General features: G+C 37.5%; 1 protein-coding gene across 1 annotated transcript; it reads right to left on the reverse strand.

Annotated features, from left to right (window-relative positions):
• Nucleotides 1-1,506: 1,506 nt before the first annotated feature.
• Nucleotides 1,507-21,042, reverse strand: elovl6 (ELOVL fatty acid elongase 6). The gene is made up of 4 exons (XM_015392141.1): nt 20,795-21,042; nt 5,294-5,425; nt 3,952-4,103; nt 1,507-2,071 (listed from the first exon to the last, which is right to left on the reverse strand). Exons 1-4 carry the CDS (start codon nt 20,875-20,877, stop codon nt 1,629-1,631), a joined length of 810 nt encoding a protein of 269 aa, XP_015247627.1. The 5' UTR covers nt 20,878-21,042; the 3' UTR covers nt 1,507-1,628.
• Nucleotides 21,043-21,846: the final 804 nt, after the last annotated feature.

Here is a 21,846-nt window from a genome sequence, read left to right on the forward strand (position 1 = left end):
TGGTAAAGTTTTTTTTATTTTTTATCAATAAGGTCACAAGACTTGGATAAAGTGATTTAAAGTGTATTCAGGGTTCAAACCTTTTCTCCAGTTTTGCAGGAATCATTACTGCTCAGCAGAAAGGGTCACAGAGCAGAACCATGTGCATGTTTTGGATAGGCCTTAAAATGACCCAGTTATAACACCTTTGTACGTTGATCTGATGACGGTCAGCTATCTCTCTGGATTACAGCTTATCAACAGAGATACAGAGCTGAAACTTCTTCCTAAAGCTAAAGGCATAACTCCTTTTTGGTCTTTTGAAATATTCCGATAAGAGAAACTGGACAGACGACATTTAAACTCATCATCTGTTTTACTTTGAGCACCAAGAAACAGGGTTATGTACGTGTGACGCCATGATGGCACAGACAAAAGAAAACACCTCAAGCGTGTCACATTTTTGCACACTTTGTTCATACATTGGTTGTTTTTTGTTTTTTTCCAGAAACAACCGTTTTCTTACATTGATATAGTGCAAATGCACAAAAGCACAACAGACACCATTAAGGATACATACTTTTTTTTTTCAATACAGCAGATTTTTGACAATATGCATGTTGTATTTTTTATACATTTTTTTGCTAAACATAAATATGTTTGTACTCCATCTAAGGTATCAGTGTCCAACAGGCTGGTATTCCTCACTGGCAAGGATCCTGAAATACAGAGAAGGGGTCTGGAAATCAGTGCATTTCCACAAATCTGCAAAGTCAAGACAATAGGTGAAGCAGGGCACAGTCAGCATCTCTTTCCCAACCCAGCCTGGCGCACTGTGCTAGCCTCAGTCTGCAAGACCAGCTTCATTCTGTCATTACCACTTTGTTTTTTTTATGTATTTTTTATTAGCAACTGCTGTGGAAGAAAAATCAGCCACACTGTAAACTGAAGCAGATGTTAAACATGTCTACTTTATCTTGATATGCACGTTGTGTCGAGTTCGCCTGAGAAAATCATCAGGGCCCCTCATGGTTTCACATCAACTGCTAGAAACGTCAGCTTCATTTGCTCACCAGGGTCTCAAACGCCTCCGACTTTGAATTAAAGCAAAACGACAAACACAGACAACATACAGACAAAAACTGGGGATGGCTGACATTAAAGAAGATGCCAGCTATCTTTAAGTGTACCCTTTATTTTTAGTCATTAATAAATAAAAAGTTTCTGGGAGATGTAATCAAGTACTCTGATGGTTTTACTATTGTAAAGTTTCATGTAGAATTCTTTCTTTTTTTTTTAGATACATATATATATATATATATATATATATTTTTGGATTTTAAAAGTACTAAATGTGAATTCTTAAGGGCAGATTTTAAGAGTTCAGGTGAATGACTCATGATGGCTTTTGATCAAGTTAGACTACTTCCTTAGAATCCCTTAAAGGAGACATTACCTATTTTTTTTTAGGTCTTCACATAAAGCAGGAACCCTCAACCCAAACCCCCCCCCCCCCCCCCCCCCCCGAACACCACGACACATTTTCTCCTCCCGCCCCAATTCCTTCTCGTGTCACTGGTCCCTGCTCTTCATTCCCAAATCCCTTTTAATAAATCATTTCCCTTCAACCCATACTTTTGGTATTTTCTCTACTCGCTCTTCTTAGCGTCAGTCTTGGCCGGTGATTTGGACTTTCCGATGTAGGCTTCAAAGAAAAACTGGACAAAGAGCACAAAATAGCTGAGGTACATCAATGAGGACCACACAATGTTCTGCATGTGGGATGGACACTCCTGGCCCTGCTGCATCCATGAATACACCAGGTAGTTCACCACGCAGCCCATCAGCATCTGGGTGATCTGGGTTAGCGTGATGAACATGGCAAACTTGCGCGACAGCTTGAAGCCGGCCGCCCGCAGGGCGTAGTAGGAGTACATGACGGCGTGGACCAAGTAGTTCATGGTCATGAACCAGCCGCCGCCTGCTACCATGTCCTTGTATGAGTACCAGGAGTACAGAAGCACGGTAATGTGGTGGTACCAGTGGAGGAAGATGAGCTTCTGTTTCCTCAGGACGATGAAGAGTGTGTCCCCTGCAGGTAGGAAGAGGATCATCACATCAGATAAACAGAATGGTAAGACATACAGTGTTTTGCAGAGCAATTTAAAGCCTTTGAACTTTATTAATATAATCACTTTACAATTGAGGTAATCAAACTATGGCATTTGGGCCATTATAAGGCCCTTAGAAGGAAATACTGTGGCTCCTTAATGCAGTTTAAGAAAGATAAAAAAATATGGTCTGTCAACTGAGGTGGTTGATGAGGAGGGAACCTTTTCCACAAAACCTTTCATTATAAATTCAAACCTTCTGATAAAAAAACTAAGTTTAGTTTTCTCTTCCCTATATTTACAATTTGGGGCCGCAACTAACAATCAGCAAATTGATGTATCTGTCAATTGTTTTTTCCGATGAATCGATTAATTATCGGATAGTCAAAGATTCCTTAAAGAAGATTTTTTTACAAAATTAAACCAGGTGAAATTAAAACTTTCTCTTTTGAGGAGTTGTGTATAGTGCATATTGATGGACAAAAAAGTTTTTTTTTTTTTTATCTTAAATGCAAAATGTTTGCAATTTTGGTGTAATTCCTGCCCTAAGTGGGTTGCTCTTTCAGGCATGTTTTACAGTCTCTATACTCCAGTTAACGATTAATCGATTACTAAATAAGTTAGATAATTACATTATTTCAATAATTGATTGTTTTAGCCCTATTACAATTAAAATAATATTTTTTATATATCCCATGATATTTATATTTAAAAGGAAAGTGGAACAAAATTCCACCTTTCTTTTTTTCATTGTTTCAATTTGGAACCCCTCTGTGTTGGTCTATCACTTAAAATCACATTGAAATACCCAAAAGTTTGTGGCTTTAATATAACTTGACAAGTACAAAGGGTGTAAATACTTAGGTAAGATGGGATAAATTAATTGTTGCACATTAAGCCTCCAGATCAGCAGTGATTTCAGATTTTTTCTAACACCGTCTGATTTGTAAAACCTGAGATGTAAATATAGATATTTTTTTAATTTCAGAATATCAATTATTCCAATAATAACTGATGTGTTTGGTCTCTCTGGGCACTCCAGCTTCCTCCAACAGTTCACAGACATCAAAATTAGCTTAACTAGTGTTTCTAAGGATAAGGATTATTAGAAGGCAGATAGACGGGTGTGTGACCAATTTTACTGGAAAATAAAAACTTAACGGAGAACAGATGAAAAAAAAAAATGTACAAAAAGAAATACATTTTTCAGCTCCAAAGTCTTTCAGCATCTGTAAAGGATGAGCACATTCAGTTAACATATCAAGGAGCTATTGGTGTCTCAACCAATGATTGAGCGGAGAGCAGAGTACATTTCCTCCTTATCCTTATGGATGTTTGTCAGCCCCTATAAGGGCTCCATTTTTACAAATTTTTGAATCTTTTAAGAAGTTTCTTAAGACATTTATTGATGCTTATTCCTCTGAAAAACATTTTAATTATAATTAAGAGTCTGAAAAGAAACTTTGTGGTGGCTCACACTAACAACAAAGGTTTTTGATACATAGGAATCTGAGACTGGAATGATCTCTTGCAAAGATGCAAAAAGGTGCTAAAAAAGGTGAATAACCAAGGTGTGATTTTTAGCATCAGGTGATTTATAACTTCAAAAAAAGGAAAGAAAAAGTCCCTCAGGATGTAGTACCACTAGATGAGCTGATATGAGCAGATTCAAATAAATCATGGTGGAGCGCAGCCAAAATAAGAAGAGATGAACTAATGCTGCTGCTGCATGCCATTCATTTTTATAACCCACACAGGGTTATGTAAGCAGTCTCAGAGAATCAGTGTAAGTCGTGACATGTTCCAGTTTGCTAATCAGAACCTTCATCTCCCAACATGTGATCAACACGTCTGCACTCACCCAGTTCAGGTGCTTTACTGAGAACGAAGGCGTAAGCCCAGAACTTGCTGACTGGCCCGTTGTAGAAGCTCTGGTCACAGACCGACTGTTTCAGCCCTTTGGTCATCAGGATGAACGTCATGTAGCTCCCGGTCCGGATTGCACCAAAGATACTGGGAGAGGAGGGATGGATGAACAGGGAGAGGATGAGATTATTGTGGAAAATCAAACCCTACAGGTTAGTTAGACTGAGGAGGCTCCGCCCACAGGATCATACTTCTGCATGTTGCTAGGTAGCAGATAAAAGGAGCTGTGCCTTGTTGCAAAAATTTAAATCTTAGTAAGCCAATTTCTCTTCATATATATATATTTTCCCTTAATTTGAGCATGTGTGTAAATGATCCCTATTGGAATAGGATGATTTATGTTTAAAACAAGGGGGAAAAAAATCATCATTATCTTATTTCAGGTGCTTATTTTATTGGTAAAGTGCCGTATTTACCTATTTAAATTATTTTATGACATTTTTACGTATCTTTGGATCAGGTTTTGCAGTTAACACATAGAGCCTACAGTACCTGGCAGCAAAGTTATTGACTAATAATGTTTTGACCGCTTGAGCTTTTTTTTTATAAATACTTGTAATACAAATTTATGATATTGTATGAAGTCTTAGAAACGAACTGCAGAAAAAAAACTGTGGATAATCATGACACAGAATAAAAAGGAAACAATTTTCACGTGCTTTAAAACGGTTCAGAATCGTAAATGTGCGGCATCCATTTGCCAGGACCAAAGAGGAAATCCACAAGTACAAAAATGAGTCTTTTAGCATTTTCCTATTAAAAGAAGGTTTTGTTGTAATCGTGACCAACAACCAAAGGGGGTATAATCTTGTTGACAGAAAGCAGCTTTTTCTAAATGTCTAAATTGAATTTCTCCAATCAGAGAATCATAGAGCCTGGAGGTTTTGAAATTTCTCATTCTTTCTTGTAGAACAAAAAACTCAGGTAAAGTAGCAGTTTCTAATCTGTGAATTTCAAGGGTTTCCACAGTTTTGAAACTTGATTCTAGCTTGATATAGACTTTAACTAGGCCATTCTAATCCATGAAAATCCTTCAGATTAACTACACCCTTCCCCCCTCGACCTTCTTGGTCATTATGATGCTGATGTTCTCTAGAGAACCTCTAAAACCACCATTAGTATTAGAGTGAATGACGCAGTCATAGCTTTAAGGTTTTTATTTGTAAGACATTTTAAAAACCATGTTTTTTTTTTCCTTTAACTTCTTTACAGTTTTGCTGACTCATGTGTTGACCCATTGCCTAAAACCCCAATCCAAAAACCCATCATCATCTTACCTGAACACAGCGAGTGTGAGAGACCAAAGCACCAGAGGTTTCCTCAGCTCAAACTTTTCCCTTTGTTTCATGACATGGCGGCCGCCCAGGATGCAGGCAGCGTAGAGCGCCGAAAAAAGAAAGGACTTCTTCCTGTCAACATAAAAAAAAGCACTTCATCTTTAATGCTGTCAATGATGCATATGATAGGTACATGCACAGCACTTTGTTTTAAACTTAACATAGTAGCTAAAAGCACAAACTATGATTATTATTATTATGAATCCAGCTGTAAATACTCGGAGTCTGAACTGTTGCTGTTGAGATCAGTTTTGTGCTGCATGAAGTGGAAAGTCTGGTGTTGAAACTTAATCTGGATACAAGAGAGGAAAGAAAAAATCGAAATTTTCCAACACTCAGCCATACCCCGCCGTGCAGGAGACTAACTGGACAGACTGGATCCAAGGATCTGCAAAGAAAATACTAACTAGACCAGTGCTGTCCAAAAATAACAATCAGTTAAAAATAGGGGAAGCTAAAAACCTTAGATGGTTTATTTGATGCTGATGTTTACACAGGAACCGTAAAGTTAATCTGACTAGAACATAAACCTTCTTTTTTTTTTTACGTTTTACTGGGAATTATGCAGTGAGAAAGTATTTTAGATTTTTTAAGAATCAGTTGCTTCCAAAATAAATCTATTAGACTGAAATGGTTGAGTGTCAAGAGGGTTTTTAAAAAGAGGAAACCTTAAAATAGAATTAAACAAATTACTAGGGCTGCAACTAACGGTTATTTCGCAAATTGTTTAATCTGATTATTTTTTTCTATTTTAACGAGCAATAATCTGATAGTCAAAGGTTCCTTACATTACAATTTTTACAAAAATAAACCAGGTAAAACTCAAACTTTTCCACTTAAGGAGTTCAGGATTAAGCATATTGACAGATGGTAAAGTTATTCTTTTACAAAATGTAAAATTTTATATATCTTTTTACAATCTTTGTATAATTACTTCTCTAAGTGGGTTGCTCTATCTGCTAAACGCATATTTTAGAGTCTCTATACTCCAGTTAACGAATAATCGATTTCTAAATTGATTGACAATTAGTTCAATAATCAATTGTTTCAGCCCTAAAAAATACAGAAAATAAACCATTGAAAAGTAGTAATTATGTTAAAAATTTCCAGAGTAAAGATGTTTAAAGGACCTTATAATAANCATTTCTTATATTTCAACAAACATCACAATCAAATGATTGCAGTATTTGCCACTGACCAACATCCAGGGTTGAATGCTTTGTTTTTTAAAACGGATATTTCTAAAATACTCTATTAAAATTTGTTAATAACATCGCAAAATAGTTGTCATAAATTGGTACAGGACTTATTTCATGACATCCTTTGTGTGGCTTTTAGTTTGTTTAAAATAATATTGAAATGATTATAGCTGAAATTCAGCACTATGTTTTCTGTTATTGCAATATCAGGATAGATAGTGGGAAAAATCCAACCTTTAAGTTGAGGGCGTTTATTTGGTTGTTATGAAATCCCACTCTAAATATAAATGTAGAAAAATAAATAAATCACTGTTGATATAATTGCTGGCATCTCTAGAAACATCTATAAAATGAATGTAACTGAAATATCTTGGCAATCGTGCTAAACTATACAAGTTGGCCGAGTTTCTAGAAATGTACAAATAATTAGACATGACTGTTATTCAACAATATAAATTTGAAGGCTTTGGACTGGTGAATGAACTGACTTCGGCTTGATTTGCGCTGATCGATCAGCCAAAATTAAATGCAAAAATACAATCATTCTTTGGTCAGGGAACACATCATCTACCAATTATAGGTATGGCTGCTATCATAAGCCCCATTTACACTACCCTCTAAAAGGGATCCGTACAGACCGAGCTTGGATCAGTTAAAATCCCCGAGTTCGGCTCCTTTCGACCATCGAAACACCATGATAGCATGGAAATCGTGTGGGACGGTAGGGAAGCTAGCATTTGTATTAATATCTGAAATTTCATGATTACGGAGGCTGACTGGAAGGAAATGATGCGGTCTGCTCATGCAATCTTTGTTATCAGAGAACCGAGCATCAACTGAACGCCCTACTGAAGAATTAGTACCAGTTTGGTGCGGTTCGGTTCAGTTTTGCATGCCATTTACACTAAACAGTTATCTTGGTTACCGTGCTCGTACGATCTCGGCACAGTTTCAAAATAGTACTGTAAATGGGGCTATACAATGAAACAGACCCCATGTTAAACATTTTCGGCATCAGTGAGGTCCTTAAAATGAGGTGAGAGGAAGTCCAGAGATAAAGGCAGCTGGTGACCCACGTCTGTATCTCATTCATGCTGAGAGAAAGAGCGGGACTCCAGCAGATAACAGGAAGGCTGAGAGGAATAAAATACAGCTGCTCTGTGAGCTATAAACCCCTTTTTTGACATTAAACATCCAAATTTTGATATTTTAAGATCTAATGACAAGTTAAAGATCTTTTTTCTTATGACTATTGATATGGAAATGACTGCTTACGTGAAGTTAGCAGAGCTAACTACCGCTAAAGGATGCCAAAGTCAATAGAGATGAAACAAATAATTGGATTAATCATGTTTAATCTATTATTGAAACAATCAACAACTAATTTAATAATTGATTAAAAATTAACTGGAGTGCAGAGACTGTAAAAATGCCTTTAGTTGATAAAGCATTGTACTTAAAGGTGTAATTATTCCAAAATTGTAAAAGGGTAATGAACTAATGGTGAGTGGCAGCCCTAAAAGCCAGGCTAAAGTCTGATCTCTGGATATAATCTGCTTCAAATAGAAATAAGTATTGATTGTTTGAAGAAGGAAAGGTATAAATTAAACTTTTTAAATGCTTACATTAATTTGAAATTCTAAAAGATTAATTCAAGTTGGCACTGGCAAAATTGGAGATTGGGAGTGAGCTAAAAAAAAAAATAGATCTGTCACTTAAAACTTTGCTTTCACAAAACACATAGTAAATAATAAAGGGAACAAATGATCTTAGAGATTGTTAAATCAATAAACCAGTGAGAATGGTTCAGTGCAATTCCTTTATTTGTCGGATTTCCTTTATAAGTTGTTGCCAGTTATTAGAAAGATAAAAACACATTAATCTCTGTTTTTTCTATCTAAAGAAATATCCACCTGGGTTTTCTAATCTCCATTATAACATAATGGAAGCTACATTTCTAAAGCTTCTGCAGCATTAGTTCTTTTTATGTCATTTTTTTCACCCTGTTGGCACTAACACATTTTATTGCAATATGGTCAGTTCATTTCTTCCATAAAATAAACCTAAAACACAATTCTTTGACTTATTCTCTACTATTATAAGGATCCAACATAAAGGTGGGTCTTAGAAACCAGGACAGGTGAGTGTTCCCACCATTAATTGATGTGAGCTCCTTCTGCAGGAGAGAGGACAGGGAAACAACAGAAGGAGCGTCTTTCACAGAATGACAACAGGACTGCAAAATGACATCACTGTTCTCCAACCAACCACACAGGGAGAGGAAGAACAGATCAGCACACAAGAACGTGGCCTACATACGAGCCTGGAGCTGCAGAGGAGGAACAAGCTCAGTATTTTCCCTCCTTCAGGGAAATGCAACCCAAGGCTAAAAGGTCAAAGGTAAGAGTGCTTATGCAGGCTTGGCTCTCATTCTCCAGCACATCGAGTACCTTCCATTTATATATTCAGACCTCACAAACACTGCATGAAGCATCCTATTTAGCACCAATAAGCGCCTAGAGATGGCTTTAACTTCTATTTTCAGAGGTAGAAACTATTCAGAGAAAGATAACTATCCTGACCTCTGTGATGAGTTGAAACAGAACACATCTATGGGGTCAAATAATACAGAAATAGAGATTCATTTCCCTTTTGCCCAACAGCAAAATTTATTAAAATTTATTCCACAAACTATTTTTTTTTTTATAAAGCCATGTAAGAAATCCAATGAAATGAAGCAAAAAGAGAACGGAAACAGTGATGATTGTTAGGACAGAGGAGACACAGCTTGGTTATCAATGATGATGATGAAAAACAGCAGAGCAGGATGACTGAATTTGAACCTTTTACTAAATTCCTGATTGTACCTCTAAATCTAGATTTATAAATGAATAAAGATAACGTAAATCACAGAGATAAAATAGAAAGCAAGAGTGCACGACAATTTAATAGATAGTTATACGTGTCTAGACCCCTTTAAACGTGGATAAACACAGGAAGGTTTTCAAAAAAAGAGTAATACGGATCCTTTTCTTAATGCCGAAAATAGACTCCATTTTCTGCCCCCTACTCCAATATTTTTCCCATAAGAAAAAATAGCTAAATTATTCTTTAAGTTTGAATCTACAGTTATTAAAATATCCCTTTCCAAACCAAAAACTGATTACTTTAAAAAAAATTAAATTATTGTTTTATTTTTTTATTAAGCAAAAAAACCCCAACGTAATTATTTGTTAATTAGGTTTTACTTCCTTTGTTCAAAAAATGTAATAGATTTTATGATTTTGTGCCGACATGACAACTGCTTTGATCTAATGGGTTTATTCCAACCGTTCTGACATACTGACAGTTTCTTTCTTTAAAGAACCTGATATTACGTTCATTTTTATCTTGACTGATTTGAAAAGAAGTGTCATCAACGGCTGAATGTCTGGACTATAATTAGAAGGTGCATCAGTTAGCAGTGGGTCACTGCAGGTGATGTTTTGTCAAAGAAATTAAGGATTTTTTGACAGTTGATCATAAAATTCCTTGCCGTGCTTTTTCCATGGTGTATCATGCTGTTTTGGAGAAAAATAATAAAAAAAGAGGGAAAAATAAAAATAAAACCCAAAGACAAAATTCTATTCCAGGCTATTCTAGTCAAAGCCCTGAAGCACCAGCTTCAGATGAATCTACACCTTTTTCTTTTCATGCATCAAATGAGAACCTGATTGGACAGAATCATTACGTTTCAGTAAAGGTTATACATTTATATGACAGTTTCAGACACCAGAAAAAGAAACATCTCCAGGAGAGATGATGGTCCCACCAAATGTTAGAACATCTCAGTCTGCAGAGAGAATTTTGTTCCTCCTGCTCTCTGGTGCCAGTTTTGTCTCTCGGCTCAATGCTATTCAGAAGGTGGCAAATATCGCACCAATACGCAGCTTTTTTTCTGTGAATGCTTCATCATGTCTGAACGAAGCTATGATGAGGGCCTAACACAAACACGCTGTCCTAAAGTAGCTAATTAAAAACGCAGGATGGATGCTTCACTCGGTGGATTCACAGATGGATGCCGTTATTAGTATTCGATTTTTTTGTTTTTGTTTTGGAGCACTAAAAGCTAGAAAGATTGCTGCAAGGCTGAAACATAAATGAATCTTAAAGCATCTTGCCATGAATTTTCCAAGCCTGCATCTCTTGAATGATGCAAGTCTACGGATCTGCAGTCTATTTTAGATATATGCATATTCTTGCACCTTAGGTTTTAAGTTGACTCTTCTATAAATACAAAATGCCTGCTAATGGCTGCAAATTGTTGGTTCTTGTCTAACTGAACTCACTTTAGCTGCCATTATTTTTCTACATATCTGAGCCAAGTGAAGTAGAGTGTTTGACAGCAGTCAGATTCAAACTCTTTACAGCCAAACATGCTACGGTGTGGATAATGACTACAACCAAAGTTTTAACGTTTATCAAGCATGACAGACTTCTTTCTTTGGGAAAGACGAAAAACCAACATAAGCAAAACTATTCTGGTGACAGTTGTTCGAAGGAACCTGCTGACCTATGTTTGTGTTTATATGGATTTTGCCTGAATTGCAAAATTTCATCAATTCTGAGATCTAAAAACTTTTTTCATTGCAAACAGTTTTACACTTTTATCAGTTGTAGACATACTGAGCTCAACACAATGTTTTTAAATCCCTCTGTTTAGTGCAAGTTGGATACTGGATATGTAGATATACAAATCGACAGTACAGGAAATGAGATTTGTTTTGTCTTGAATGAAAATTTTGTTACACACTGATGTCTGAGCTCTGCATTCAAAACTGAAACTTTTACCTGTGTTCTTAGCCAACTTAATTTTATTAGTTATATGATGTTATATTTTCTCCTAAGGAAGCAAGACTGTGACTATTTTGTAGAAAAAAAACAACTTTATGTTTATATGATGAACTTTCTCTGATTTTTGCATGGCCTTAAAAATAAAGAAAGCTAATTCCATTTTGCACAATCGCTAAAAACTACCCCAGACAGCACTATAGCTTCTTGTGTTTAGATGCTGACTACACAGGTTAATACTGTATGTGTGCATTGCAGGGTGGTGTCTTTAAGCTTGAATCTGCGTTTTGTCAAAGTGGCCCGAGGCAGCTCTGCCAAACTATGCAGTCAGAACTCTTTAGGAGGGATCAGCATGTAGGAAAACCAGAATCAGCAAAGTTTTCTTGCCTCCTGCATGTTGGAAACCATATAGAGACTAAAAGGCCGGGGAGAAGCTCTAAAAATGGAGAAATAAGAATAAAATAAACTTGCTGTTTTCAAACACAAATCGTGCAATCTGCACTTCGGAGATCATCAATCAGGCAATCTAACTTTGTCAAATGAATGTAATGAACAACTTATGTTCAAACATGAAAAGCCTCCCATCCCACAAATCAAATGTCTGCAAGCCATCTGTGTCATTGCAGCTCTATGACAAATAAAGCGGAATTTAAATCCCACTGAAGGTCAATTAGTCTATCTTCCAATTAATCACATCCATTTGGACATTAAATCTGCCTCTCAGGGCTCTGAGGCTAAATAAAAACACAGAGAAGAACCTAACCAAGGTTGATGCTTAGATGCTCCCCTCCCCCACTGACATAGTTCTTTAAAGCTGCCGGCAAACCTGCTGGGTAACATGGATCTGTATTAGCTGGCCGAGGAGATTTGAGCTATTATGTAATTCTGTTTTCAGCCCGAGGATGAGGCTGCATGGCCGTCACAGTGAGCTATCTTCACACCGATTGTTTTCACAGTCAAAGATATACTACAGCCTGCGAAAGGATGTCAATTCAACTTGTTAAAAAAAATCCCTTTAATATGAACCTGGTTACAAAAGAACAGAGCATCACCATGAAAAAAACCCCAAAGATCAGCAGATAAGATGATGCAGCTTTAGAAGAACCATTTATTCAGCCTTTAGTTAGTATGACCAGAAGTCCCACTCAATACGGGCATCCTGCAACAGATATATAACATCGTCTCTAACCCTCTACTAGGGTCACTGCTGTCTGTCTTAACTAGAATCAAAGCATTTCCTTCCCAGGCAAATAAAACGTGACATTGAAAGCAGAGATCAGCAATGCTTTGGGCACACCTTAATTCCTCAACCCAGTTCTCTATTTCTGGACTCAACAACAACGACGGAGAAGAAGAGAGCATCCGACCTAAAGCCGGGCCCGCGGTGGATACTGGGTCAACATGGTCAACACTCATCAACATCACCATACGCTGCTCCACCAAAGCAGAACACAGTAGAAAAAAGAGCTTTCACTCACAAAACTAAAACGCAAATTCTTCATTTGTTTTATTACATTAAACTTTCATTTATGGTATTGATGTTTAAATTAAACAGAGCAACTTAACTGTTTGGTAGAATGAAAATAATGCGGTTTACTAATTACCATACACTTGAATAAATCTATGGCAACCAACTGGAAACATAAGTTATCTGATAAATAAACAGACTCCACCCTTGTGTAATCTTATCTCAGGGTAATGCCCTCAATGAAACACGGTGTTGGCAGCTTCATGCCGTGGGTAGGCTTTTCTTCAACATGGGCAGGGAACATGATCAGAGTTGATGGAATGAGCTAAATCAGGGACAACCCTGGAGAAAAAGTGGTTAAAGGCTGCATAAGACCTAAACCTGGGCGGAAGCTCACCTTTGAACAGCAAAAGAGGCCTAAACATACAGTCAGAGATGCAATAGAAGGTCTAGGGCAAATTAGATCCATATCTTAGGATGGCCTAGTCAAAGTCAAGTCCTAAAGCCAGATGAGAACTATGGCAAGACTAGTTCACGGATTATGTCAATTCATTCTTATTGAATAATTAAGAATATGTAAAGAATTTCAGTGTCTAGATGTTGAAGGCTGGTAGAGACAAACCCCCAAACCCTAACAGCTGTAACCACAGCAAAAAATGGTTCTTAATAAGAGGTAGACCATCAGCGGGCTGATATTTTGGCTCAATAATGGTGTTTTCCTGTGTCAGTATTGGCCGATTAGAACATATAGCAGCCATGCCTTGACATCATGTAAAGCGCATGCAGTGCTTTCCTTTTGTTTGGTCTGGCTTGTGCTGAGACTTGTGTAACATTTATTATCATGGTGTTAATAAAACCCAAAGCTTCAGAAATCTCCGTCCACAAAAAGGGTCAGCAAAAACCCTGGATCAGTTATACTAGTCTCAAAATAACTGGAAACGACATCTGCCTTAAAGAATCTTTATCAGATTATCTATATCCTTAATAATTCTGTTACTGGTTCTGTACGGGAGCTGAGTAAATAAAAAATTAAAAAATCAGACTCTCTCTGATGTATTTTTTGGGACCGTTCTGTTTATCAGTCAACAACCACCAGGGATTCATCTAAAGTGCAAAGACCTGAGGGAAGCAGTCAGCACCACGAGAGCCTCTCCAACCACATTTTAAACAACACGTATGCTAATGAGGGATGCTGACAACTGTGGGAGAGCAGAATGAGTCAGCAGGATGCAGATGTGGGCTTTACAGCTGGCAAATCGGAAAACTGTCGAAGTAAAAGACGACAATTCAAAGATCTGAGGTACTGAGCTCTAACCGCAACCTCTATCAGATTGGAGGTTAAAGGTCAGAACCTAAGGCTATGCATTAATACAGACAGAAAGTGAAGTTGAACCAAGGCAGGTTTGATCTCAGACGTCATCAGCATACTGTTCTTTTTCTGCTTATCATTATTGCAATCTGGAATGCTCAAACAGCCAAGTACTGACAGCGGAAAAAAGGCGAGAGAATTTTTGACTCAAGCATCTTTCCAATCCGGTTAGAGCAGATCTAACATCTCTATCTTGCACCATTAGAAGCAGGGCTGGGCAACTTTGCTACAACTCAAAATTGTGATAGCATTTTGACTTTTCTCTGCACAAATCACAAGCCTATACATGTGCAAACATATGCATGTTTGGCTCCAGGATTGAATTGTTCAAGACCTTTATTGCTCTCTTTTCTAGAGTCCATTTCCAAAATATTTTACTCTTTATTTAAAAAATTCTTATTTTTGGCTTGCATGCATTGATCTTATTAGCAGTAGCTTTATCCTCCCTTATCATCCCTCATTTTAGTACATATTTAAGACAGAAATGAGAGAGTTAGTGTCATTTTCCCGTTAAATGTAGCATGACAAAAAACCTGAGTGCCTCTGCTGTTTCAAAATTGCATTTTGTTAAATTACAAATATATATTGGAAATGTACCGTAGTTAATTATCCATCACTGACTAGAATACATCCATGTGAAGCCAACCTACCGCTGAGTAATTTCTTCAAGCCTCCATTGTAAGAAAGAGCAAAGAAAAAGAGCAACATCTTAAGGACTAATGAGAGACAGATTGTTCTAAAGTTCAACAGAAGACCCCATACACTGCTTTCAATCCACAATACAAGTGTTATGGTATTATGATCTTAGGTGTTTCAATGGGACAACATACCCAAACACACAAGTATAAGAGCAACATCTTGCTTCTAAACCAACAAAACCTCAGACCTGGATCCAACAAGAACATTTGTTAAATGACATCAAACATGCTAAGTCCGAGGTTAAACCAAGAACCGCAGAGTACCATGTAATCTAGTCCCACCATTGGCCTCATTTACACTAACCTTTTGAAACTGTCCCCAGAACAGTCTGAGCACGGTAATCGAGATAAACTGTTGAGTGTAAATGGAACTCAACTGAACTGGACCATTCCAGACACAACCTAATCGCGCTAAATCTAGTACTAGTTCAACAATAGGACTCAGCACATTTCAGTTGTGGCTCTGTTCTCTGGTAACAAAAATCGCATGAGCATATCATGTCATGCCCTATTTACAGTAAGTGGACTCATCTCACTGGTTTTCCGGCATGTCTGGCTTTGCAATTCTCAGATTTCTTCACCTGTTCACAACAAAGTTCTTCTTAGCTTACCGGTATTAACAATGAATGGCATCAAAATAGTTTGGTGCGAACAGGGATGATGCCGAGACAGGGGCTATCGTTGAAATTTGAGTGGAGGACGCTATCCAAGCATGTACGTTCCTGAATGTTAAGGCCACCGCCATTTTTTTTGTGTAATTCCCAACTTGAGAGTAGTAGTATCGTCGATAGGAAGCGAGGAATCGTGCTAGCGTGATGTGGAAACGGTCGTAAGAATCAAGCTCGGCACTGTTAACTGATCCAGGCTCGGTCTGAACTCGGCATGAATCGGTTTCAGAGGGGTGGTGTAAATGGGGCAAATATTCATGCCTGGTGCTAGAAGTCGATCCACTCTATATGACTATGCAGTCAATGGACTCCATGCTGATGTGAAGCAGATTTCACCAGCAGTGCTAATACATCTACATATTAGTTAATGGATTCAGAGAAAAAAAAAGACAATATTTTCAAACAGAATAATAAGATTTTTTTCCCTCACTTTATGTAGAGTCAAAGCAGCTGGTTATCTATTTATTCCTGTTCAGGTTCAGAATAACATGAGTAGTGCTCTCACCTCATTTGCATTTATGGAAATAAAAGCTGCACTGAGACATTTGAGCTTTACTGCCTTGTATAAACACTTAACGCCTACATATTATTAAAAATTGTTTTTACTAGATGACAATATATGCCAAAATATGTTTGATTTATATCCTTTGGCTGTTGATGAAGCAGCTATTTGACAAGATTTCTTAAGGTTTTGTTGTGTGTTGCCCTCTTCACTAGTCCACCAGTAGATCCTAACTGAACCAGGTTCTGGTTATGCAATGACTCTACTGACCAAGGTACAATGTGATGCTGGAACTCCTAAAAATAGCAGGGAAACAGTGATAATGGTATGTATTGAGAAACAGTAAATATTTGTAGTTCTTATATAGAAATGTAACATTTTATCAGGTCATTCACCTACTGCCTGTCTGTGAAACTTATGGATCTGCTTCGATCTAATGACCTTGAGTTCATTAGCAGCCTCAGGTTTGATTACACATCTACAACTGGCTGCTGTAGGGAGGAGAGGGGTGTTTCTGTTGCGCAGCACCACAACCTGTATTTACTGCTTCCTCTTCCCTAAAAGCCTGGATGTAAGTGAAGAGAACGCTGAGCTATCTGATGCCCTGAGAACCTGCAGCACAATGGTCTACAGATATCTGCATGCTTGGTTTAAAGTTTTATAAAAACACAATAGAGCTATCCACTTTGAATAAGATCGAAAAACATCAACAAAAAAATTTTTAAATGAGAATATTATACAATAATGTGAATTACTTGGAGTAAGTTTTTATTCCGATAATTAAAAAACCATGTAATATAGATGTATCCTGTAAAGGAGTTCATTCTTTTTTGTGTAAGGAAACCTAAATAACAGCAAGGATGTTTATTCCTTTTCTGAATTTTTTACTTCAAAGAATGATTACTAAACCCAGCATAATACTGTAAATGCTGTAAATGCTTTAATTTCACTGCAGGTTTTACAGAGAAAGTCATGTATTTATGCATCAAAGCTCAAATGAATCAAATTTACTTTAGGCTTGAATGTTGTAATGTGGAACAAAAGTGTGACTAAGCTGAAATGGTATTAATATATCATTATGATGCGCATTGCCTCCTGTTTCTGGTATATTTCTCTATTCTTCACATGTGCTTAAAATCTATTGAGTCAATATGAAACAATGCCATTAAAATATAAAATCAAAATGCTCAATTTGGTACTTTCAATAATTACATTAAAATGTTCTCAAAACGCAGGTATGAAAACCTAAAAAAAAGCTTTACGAAACAACAAAATTTAAGACTTTAAACAGTTGTTCGAACCACGTTTTATCATTTAGTGCTTCAAAACCTTGTGTTAATATAATCCAAACCAACAGTTTCATATGACCTAAAATCTAGGTGGAGATTAAAAGCTTAAAAAAACACATATTTGACAACTATTTACAAGTTATCACAAGTGACTGTTCCTAAAAAAAAAAAGAAGAAAAAAAAGGAAATACCGGTATATATTTTTTCTTAAATGGGACTAAGAATTATAACTATACTCATAAACAAGTAGAAAGTTAAACAGCTTAAAATTATTAACATGCAGGGAAAAAGTCTGCAGATGATTTTCATTTAGTGATTTACAACAGATAAATAAGGATTAAGAATTTTCTTAAGTTGTACAGGATATATTTGAGGCTTTATTCAGTAAGTTTAATCCAAAATAATTGAGTAAAATTTGTGACTGCAATTCATGAAAGAGCACAAATAGGAACAGTTTTATGGTGCTTTGCTAAATAAACCTTTTTTTAACATCCATGCTCTTAAACTAACCCTTCAGTGGTATAAATGTGTCACTATCAGCCTCTGTCTGTAGATTATAACTGTAATAAAACAGATATCCAATCTGATTTTTCTGCGGTTGCTGCCTCTGAGGGCCATGTGCTCTGCAGCCTCCTTCCTACTACAGACGGCACGCAGGAGTCGGCATAGAACAGCTGCAAGGTGATTGGTTAAAGCTCTGTCAGCAGACATCAGAAGATGATTGTGATTGGCCAGCTGTCAGTACCAGGGTTTGGACAGCTCCAGCTCAGTGCCACCACGCTGCCTGCCCTGTCTCTCTCCCTTACACTCACAGACACACGTACGCTTCAATGAATGAGGACAGAAGCGTCCAAACCAAGGCTTCAGGGGCTGTGCTTCGATTGAGTTTGTTTGAAATGTGACTTTTCTCTGCAGTCGCCTCCGAGTAGGATCAGACGAACCCTAAATGGACAACTTCTTCTCACATACACCTTTTCTTTTTCAGCAACCCTGCTGCATCTTTAATGAACCTTATGTTTACTTTAAATATGACTCATTTAGGTTTGCTCGCAGTCACGTCTTTATCAACCTGGTTTGGACAAAACTGACCCTCCAGGCGGTCAAAGCAGAGGATTATGGGATGGACCTAAACCTGACCTATATAAGAAATGCACACAGCCGCAGTGCAATATTTGCTTAAAGCAAAGCAGACAGCCCAACGTTTGTGTTTATTAATGTTGTCCGTCGTGCAAAGCCTGTGAAACGCCGCCTTGGGCAAACAGTCACACATCATCATTCTATTTTCTTTCAAAGTAATAGCCCTTTTTTGAAAGGAAAACAAGAGGCATTATGACATACTTATTAAATACATGTATTATTAGTTATAAGCAAACACTGTTTTACTATACAGCGCTTTGATCATAGCATCAAAAAAAAAGTTAAAGAAATGTACATTAAGCAGATATGTACTGACAGAAGTTCAACCTCAGTAAAAATCTAATTTTACAATGGCCGCAAGTAGGACGTTTTTGGTTTATGTAACAACATTAATTTATTGTGTTACAAAAAAGTTATTAGCTTGCAGATGAATGTACTTTAATTATGAGAACTTGAAATATTACCAGAAAGTTCCTCTATGTTTGTGGGAAAGCAGGACACTACTTACCAACCCTGGTCTCAAAATCCAAAATGGCTGCTTTACATCTATATATGCAATGTAAGATCCCAAGTTTATTTTTTTTAAATAGAGCTGAGGGCTGCTTTAACATGTAATGAAACAACAAGGAAGCAGAAACAGCCACGGCATTCACCCTCTCTGTCATCAGTGGAAAGGAGGAAACAGCATTAACTGTTGGCTAATAATAAGTTATTAGCACAGACGTCAATGAAGAGATTTTACTTTTCTAATTATCTTATAACTTATTTTTAATAACTTGTGTTGTAAATCTAACCTTGATGTATCCTTTTATTATTTTTTAACAGACTCCTTTCTTGTTGGGTCCTTTGTTTCTGACAGCACTAGATCTCAAACCTTTGTGCAAAAGGTGTTATTTTTCTTCTTTAAACCCCATAATAGTTAAACTAAATCATCATATTGTACAACATTCACCAAAACTTTAAGAAATGTGCTTTTATCCATTCTTTGTCACTTTTATTTTCTGGATCATTCTTACCAAAACAAACCCCTGAGTGTTTAGTATAGTAAGATAATAATCCCTTTTTATCCTTAGGAAAATAAGAGATCAGGTTTGCAATAAGGAGGCATTAGTATTGAGGCAGATGATAAAATAATGCTCTGATAGTCAGCTAAAGCCTGATTAATGTGATGTTTGGGATTCAGATGAGTGCAATGGCGTAACGACACTACAATAGACCTGTAAGCAACATTATTGGGGTGGGTTAGGGTTAGGTGCAGCAACGTCGTCCTGTCCCACTTCGGTTCTTTGAAAGAATGTGTTTATTTTTGGATGTTTTTTTCCATTCTTCCAGCAGCTCTTCTTTCCTTTTTCTTTTCTGGAATCCCCTTAAGTACCTCTATTGGTATCCAACTGTTACGTACAATAACACATTGTACGTAACAGTTATGGTTTTAATCGACGCTCTGGATTACCCATAATTCCAAGCCGTATTGTTAAAAAATAAAATAGTTCTTTTAAGATTTTTATTGCGGTTTGAAACATATTATATGAGTGTATTTTTTTACCAACCGTCTTAACGAACCATACCTAGTTATTAACATAGTAATTAAAAGTACCTTTGCTTTGCTATTGGTGTCGTGTTTAAATGGCTCACCATCATGGTGAAATCTGCCATGTGTTGGGGTATAAATGAGGTCCAGTCAGTAAATCTAGTATCAGGTGGGTTTAAGATTATTTTTTGGCACCATTACATCTGCAAAGAGATGTCCTAGTCTACAATTGCTTATAGGGGGCCAACGAGGTGAGGGGGGCCCTAAGAGGTCGTGGGCCCCTAAGCGACTGCAGGCTCTGTTACGCCACTGGATGAGTGATTTATTAAGAATAACAAACATCAGAATATGGCCAGGCTTGGCTTAATAAAATACTGGCCCAGTGACTCTGATGATGATGATGATGATGATGATGATGATGATGATGATGATGATGATGATGGAGAAGAAATCGGAGGTTGTCAAGGACAAACCCACCCTTAAAGGATGTATAAATTTTTAGCTTGTTTTGGATTTAAGTGCAGCACTGTTTCTCTAAAGGCCTGTATGATTGTTGGCTTCCTTTACCGTTTATATGGTGACAGGAGGAAGTGCGATATTAGAGGACGGATCGAGCTTTAATCCCGGTGAGCAACGGTTCAGATTTAGCAGCAGGTCACCGAGCTGGATCCAGCATCCAGCGCCGGTCACAGTGACTCTAAGGCGGGATTAAAGACGAGGCGCTAACGTTAGGGAGGAAGCTAGCCTTACCAGTTCTCCTGCATCCATCGGATGGCTTCCTCCTCGTTGAACTGCCTCTCAAATTCATATTCTTGCAGAGCTAAAACCGACATGGCTCGCAGTGCTCAGGTTCGTTCAGGATGGCGCCGCTGGAACAAAGCTCGGGCTGGATGTTTTTTTCCGCTGGGTCTGCTCCTGGTCTCTGTCCTCAGCCCTTAACTAGCATCGCTCACGCCGCTGTCAGCAGCACAGAGGCAGTCCCTCCCCGCTCTCTCCTCCTCCGCCACCGGCTGACGGAGCCAACACCCTCTTCCTGAAGAAAGGAGCACTGCGGGTCCTAGCGCCGTCTTGTCACACGTTCAGAGGAATTCATCCTGCTGGTGCTGAGGGGCCCCCAAGTTGAGGGGGGTCCAAGAGTGCTAAACTCATCACATAAAATATTGACCTAAATACCGGCTCCAAAAAGGGCAAGTTGTAGCTCCTAACTTCTCTTTCCTCACCTTTTTGGAGGCCAACAAGAAGAACATTATGGGAAAGAAAGGAACTGCTGTGCTGAAATTTGACATCCTTTAATCTTCTAGATCAGTGGTAACCAATTCAAAATCAGTGGGGTCCTTATAAAGCAAATCATCCACCAATAAAGGTCTGTAGACAATGAATTATATTTAATTATAATCTGCTACTTTAAACAGAATTGAACACAAAGAAATAAAATTAGGTTTTTATGCATCCATGTTATACATTGACTTAAAAAAGGGAAATGTTTTTCATTTTAAAATATTAATTGTTTTTGAAGTAGAGAACAGCAATCGTTCAGTTTGGTGTATAGACAATTTCCTGATTCACATATTTTATAAAACAGCTGAACTGACCATTTTTGGGGTTTTTTTCTTTCTTTTTCTGGCTTAATGAGATCAGTGGGCTTTAGGCTGCCCTGCAAGACTTTAAACCTGGGTTTGAATGGAGACAAGGCCATTCTCAAGCACTTATCTAGATGCTCATTTTGAGCCTGGATACTCAAAATGTGCAGGGTCATTTCACATCTCACTTTTCTGTCACCAATTCACCATGGTTCTTCCAGC

This window comes from Cyprinodon variegatus, unplaced genomic scaffold (assembly GCF_000732505.1).
Source record: "Cyprinodon variegatus isolate N-32 unplaced genomic scaffold, C_variegatus-1.0 Scaffold575, whole genome shotgun sequence".
NCBI lineage: Eukaryota > Metazoa > Chordata > Actinopteri > Cyprinodontiformes > Cyprinodontidae > Cyprinodon > Cyprinodon variegatus.

What these genes read in the sequence shown, in the direction of transcription:
- elovl6 (XM_015392141.1), bottom strand. Translation starts at nt 20,877, where the DNA reads ATGTCGGTTTTAGCTCTGCAAGAATATGAATTTGAGAGGCAGTTCAAC. An exon ending in CTCACACTCGCTGTGTTCAG is followed by an intron (nt 4,104 to 5,293) that starts GTAAGATGATGA and finishes CTCCTCTCCCAG; the next exon opens with TATCTTTGGTGCAATCCGGA. An exon ending in CAGTAAAGCACCTGAACTGG is followed by an intron (nt 2,072 to 3,951) that starts GTGAGTGCAGAC and finishes TCCTACCTGCAG; the next exon opens with GGGACACACTCTTCATCGTC.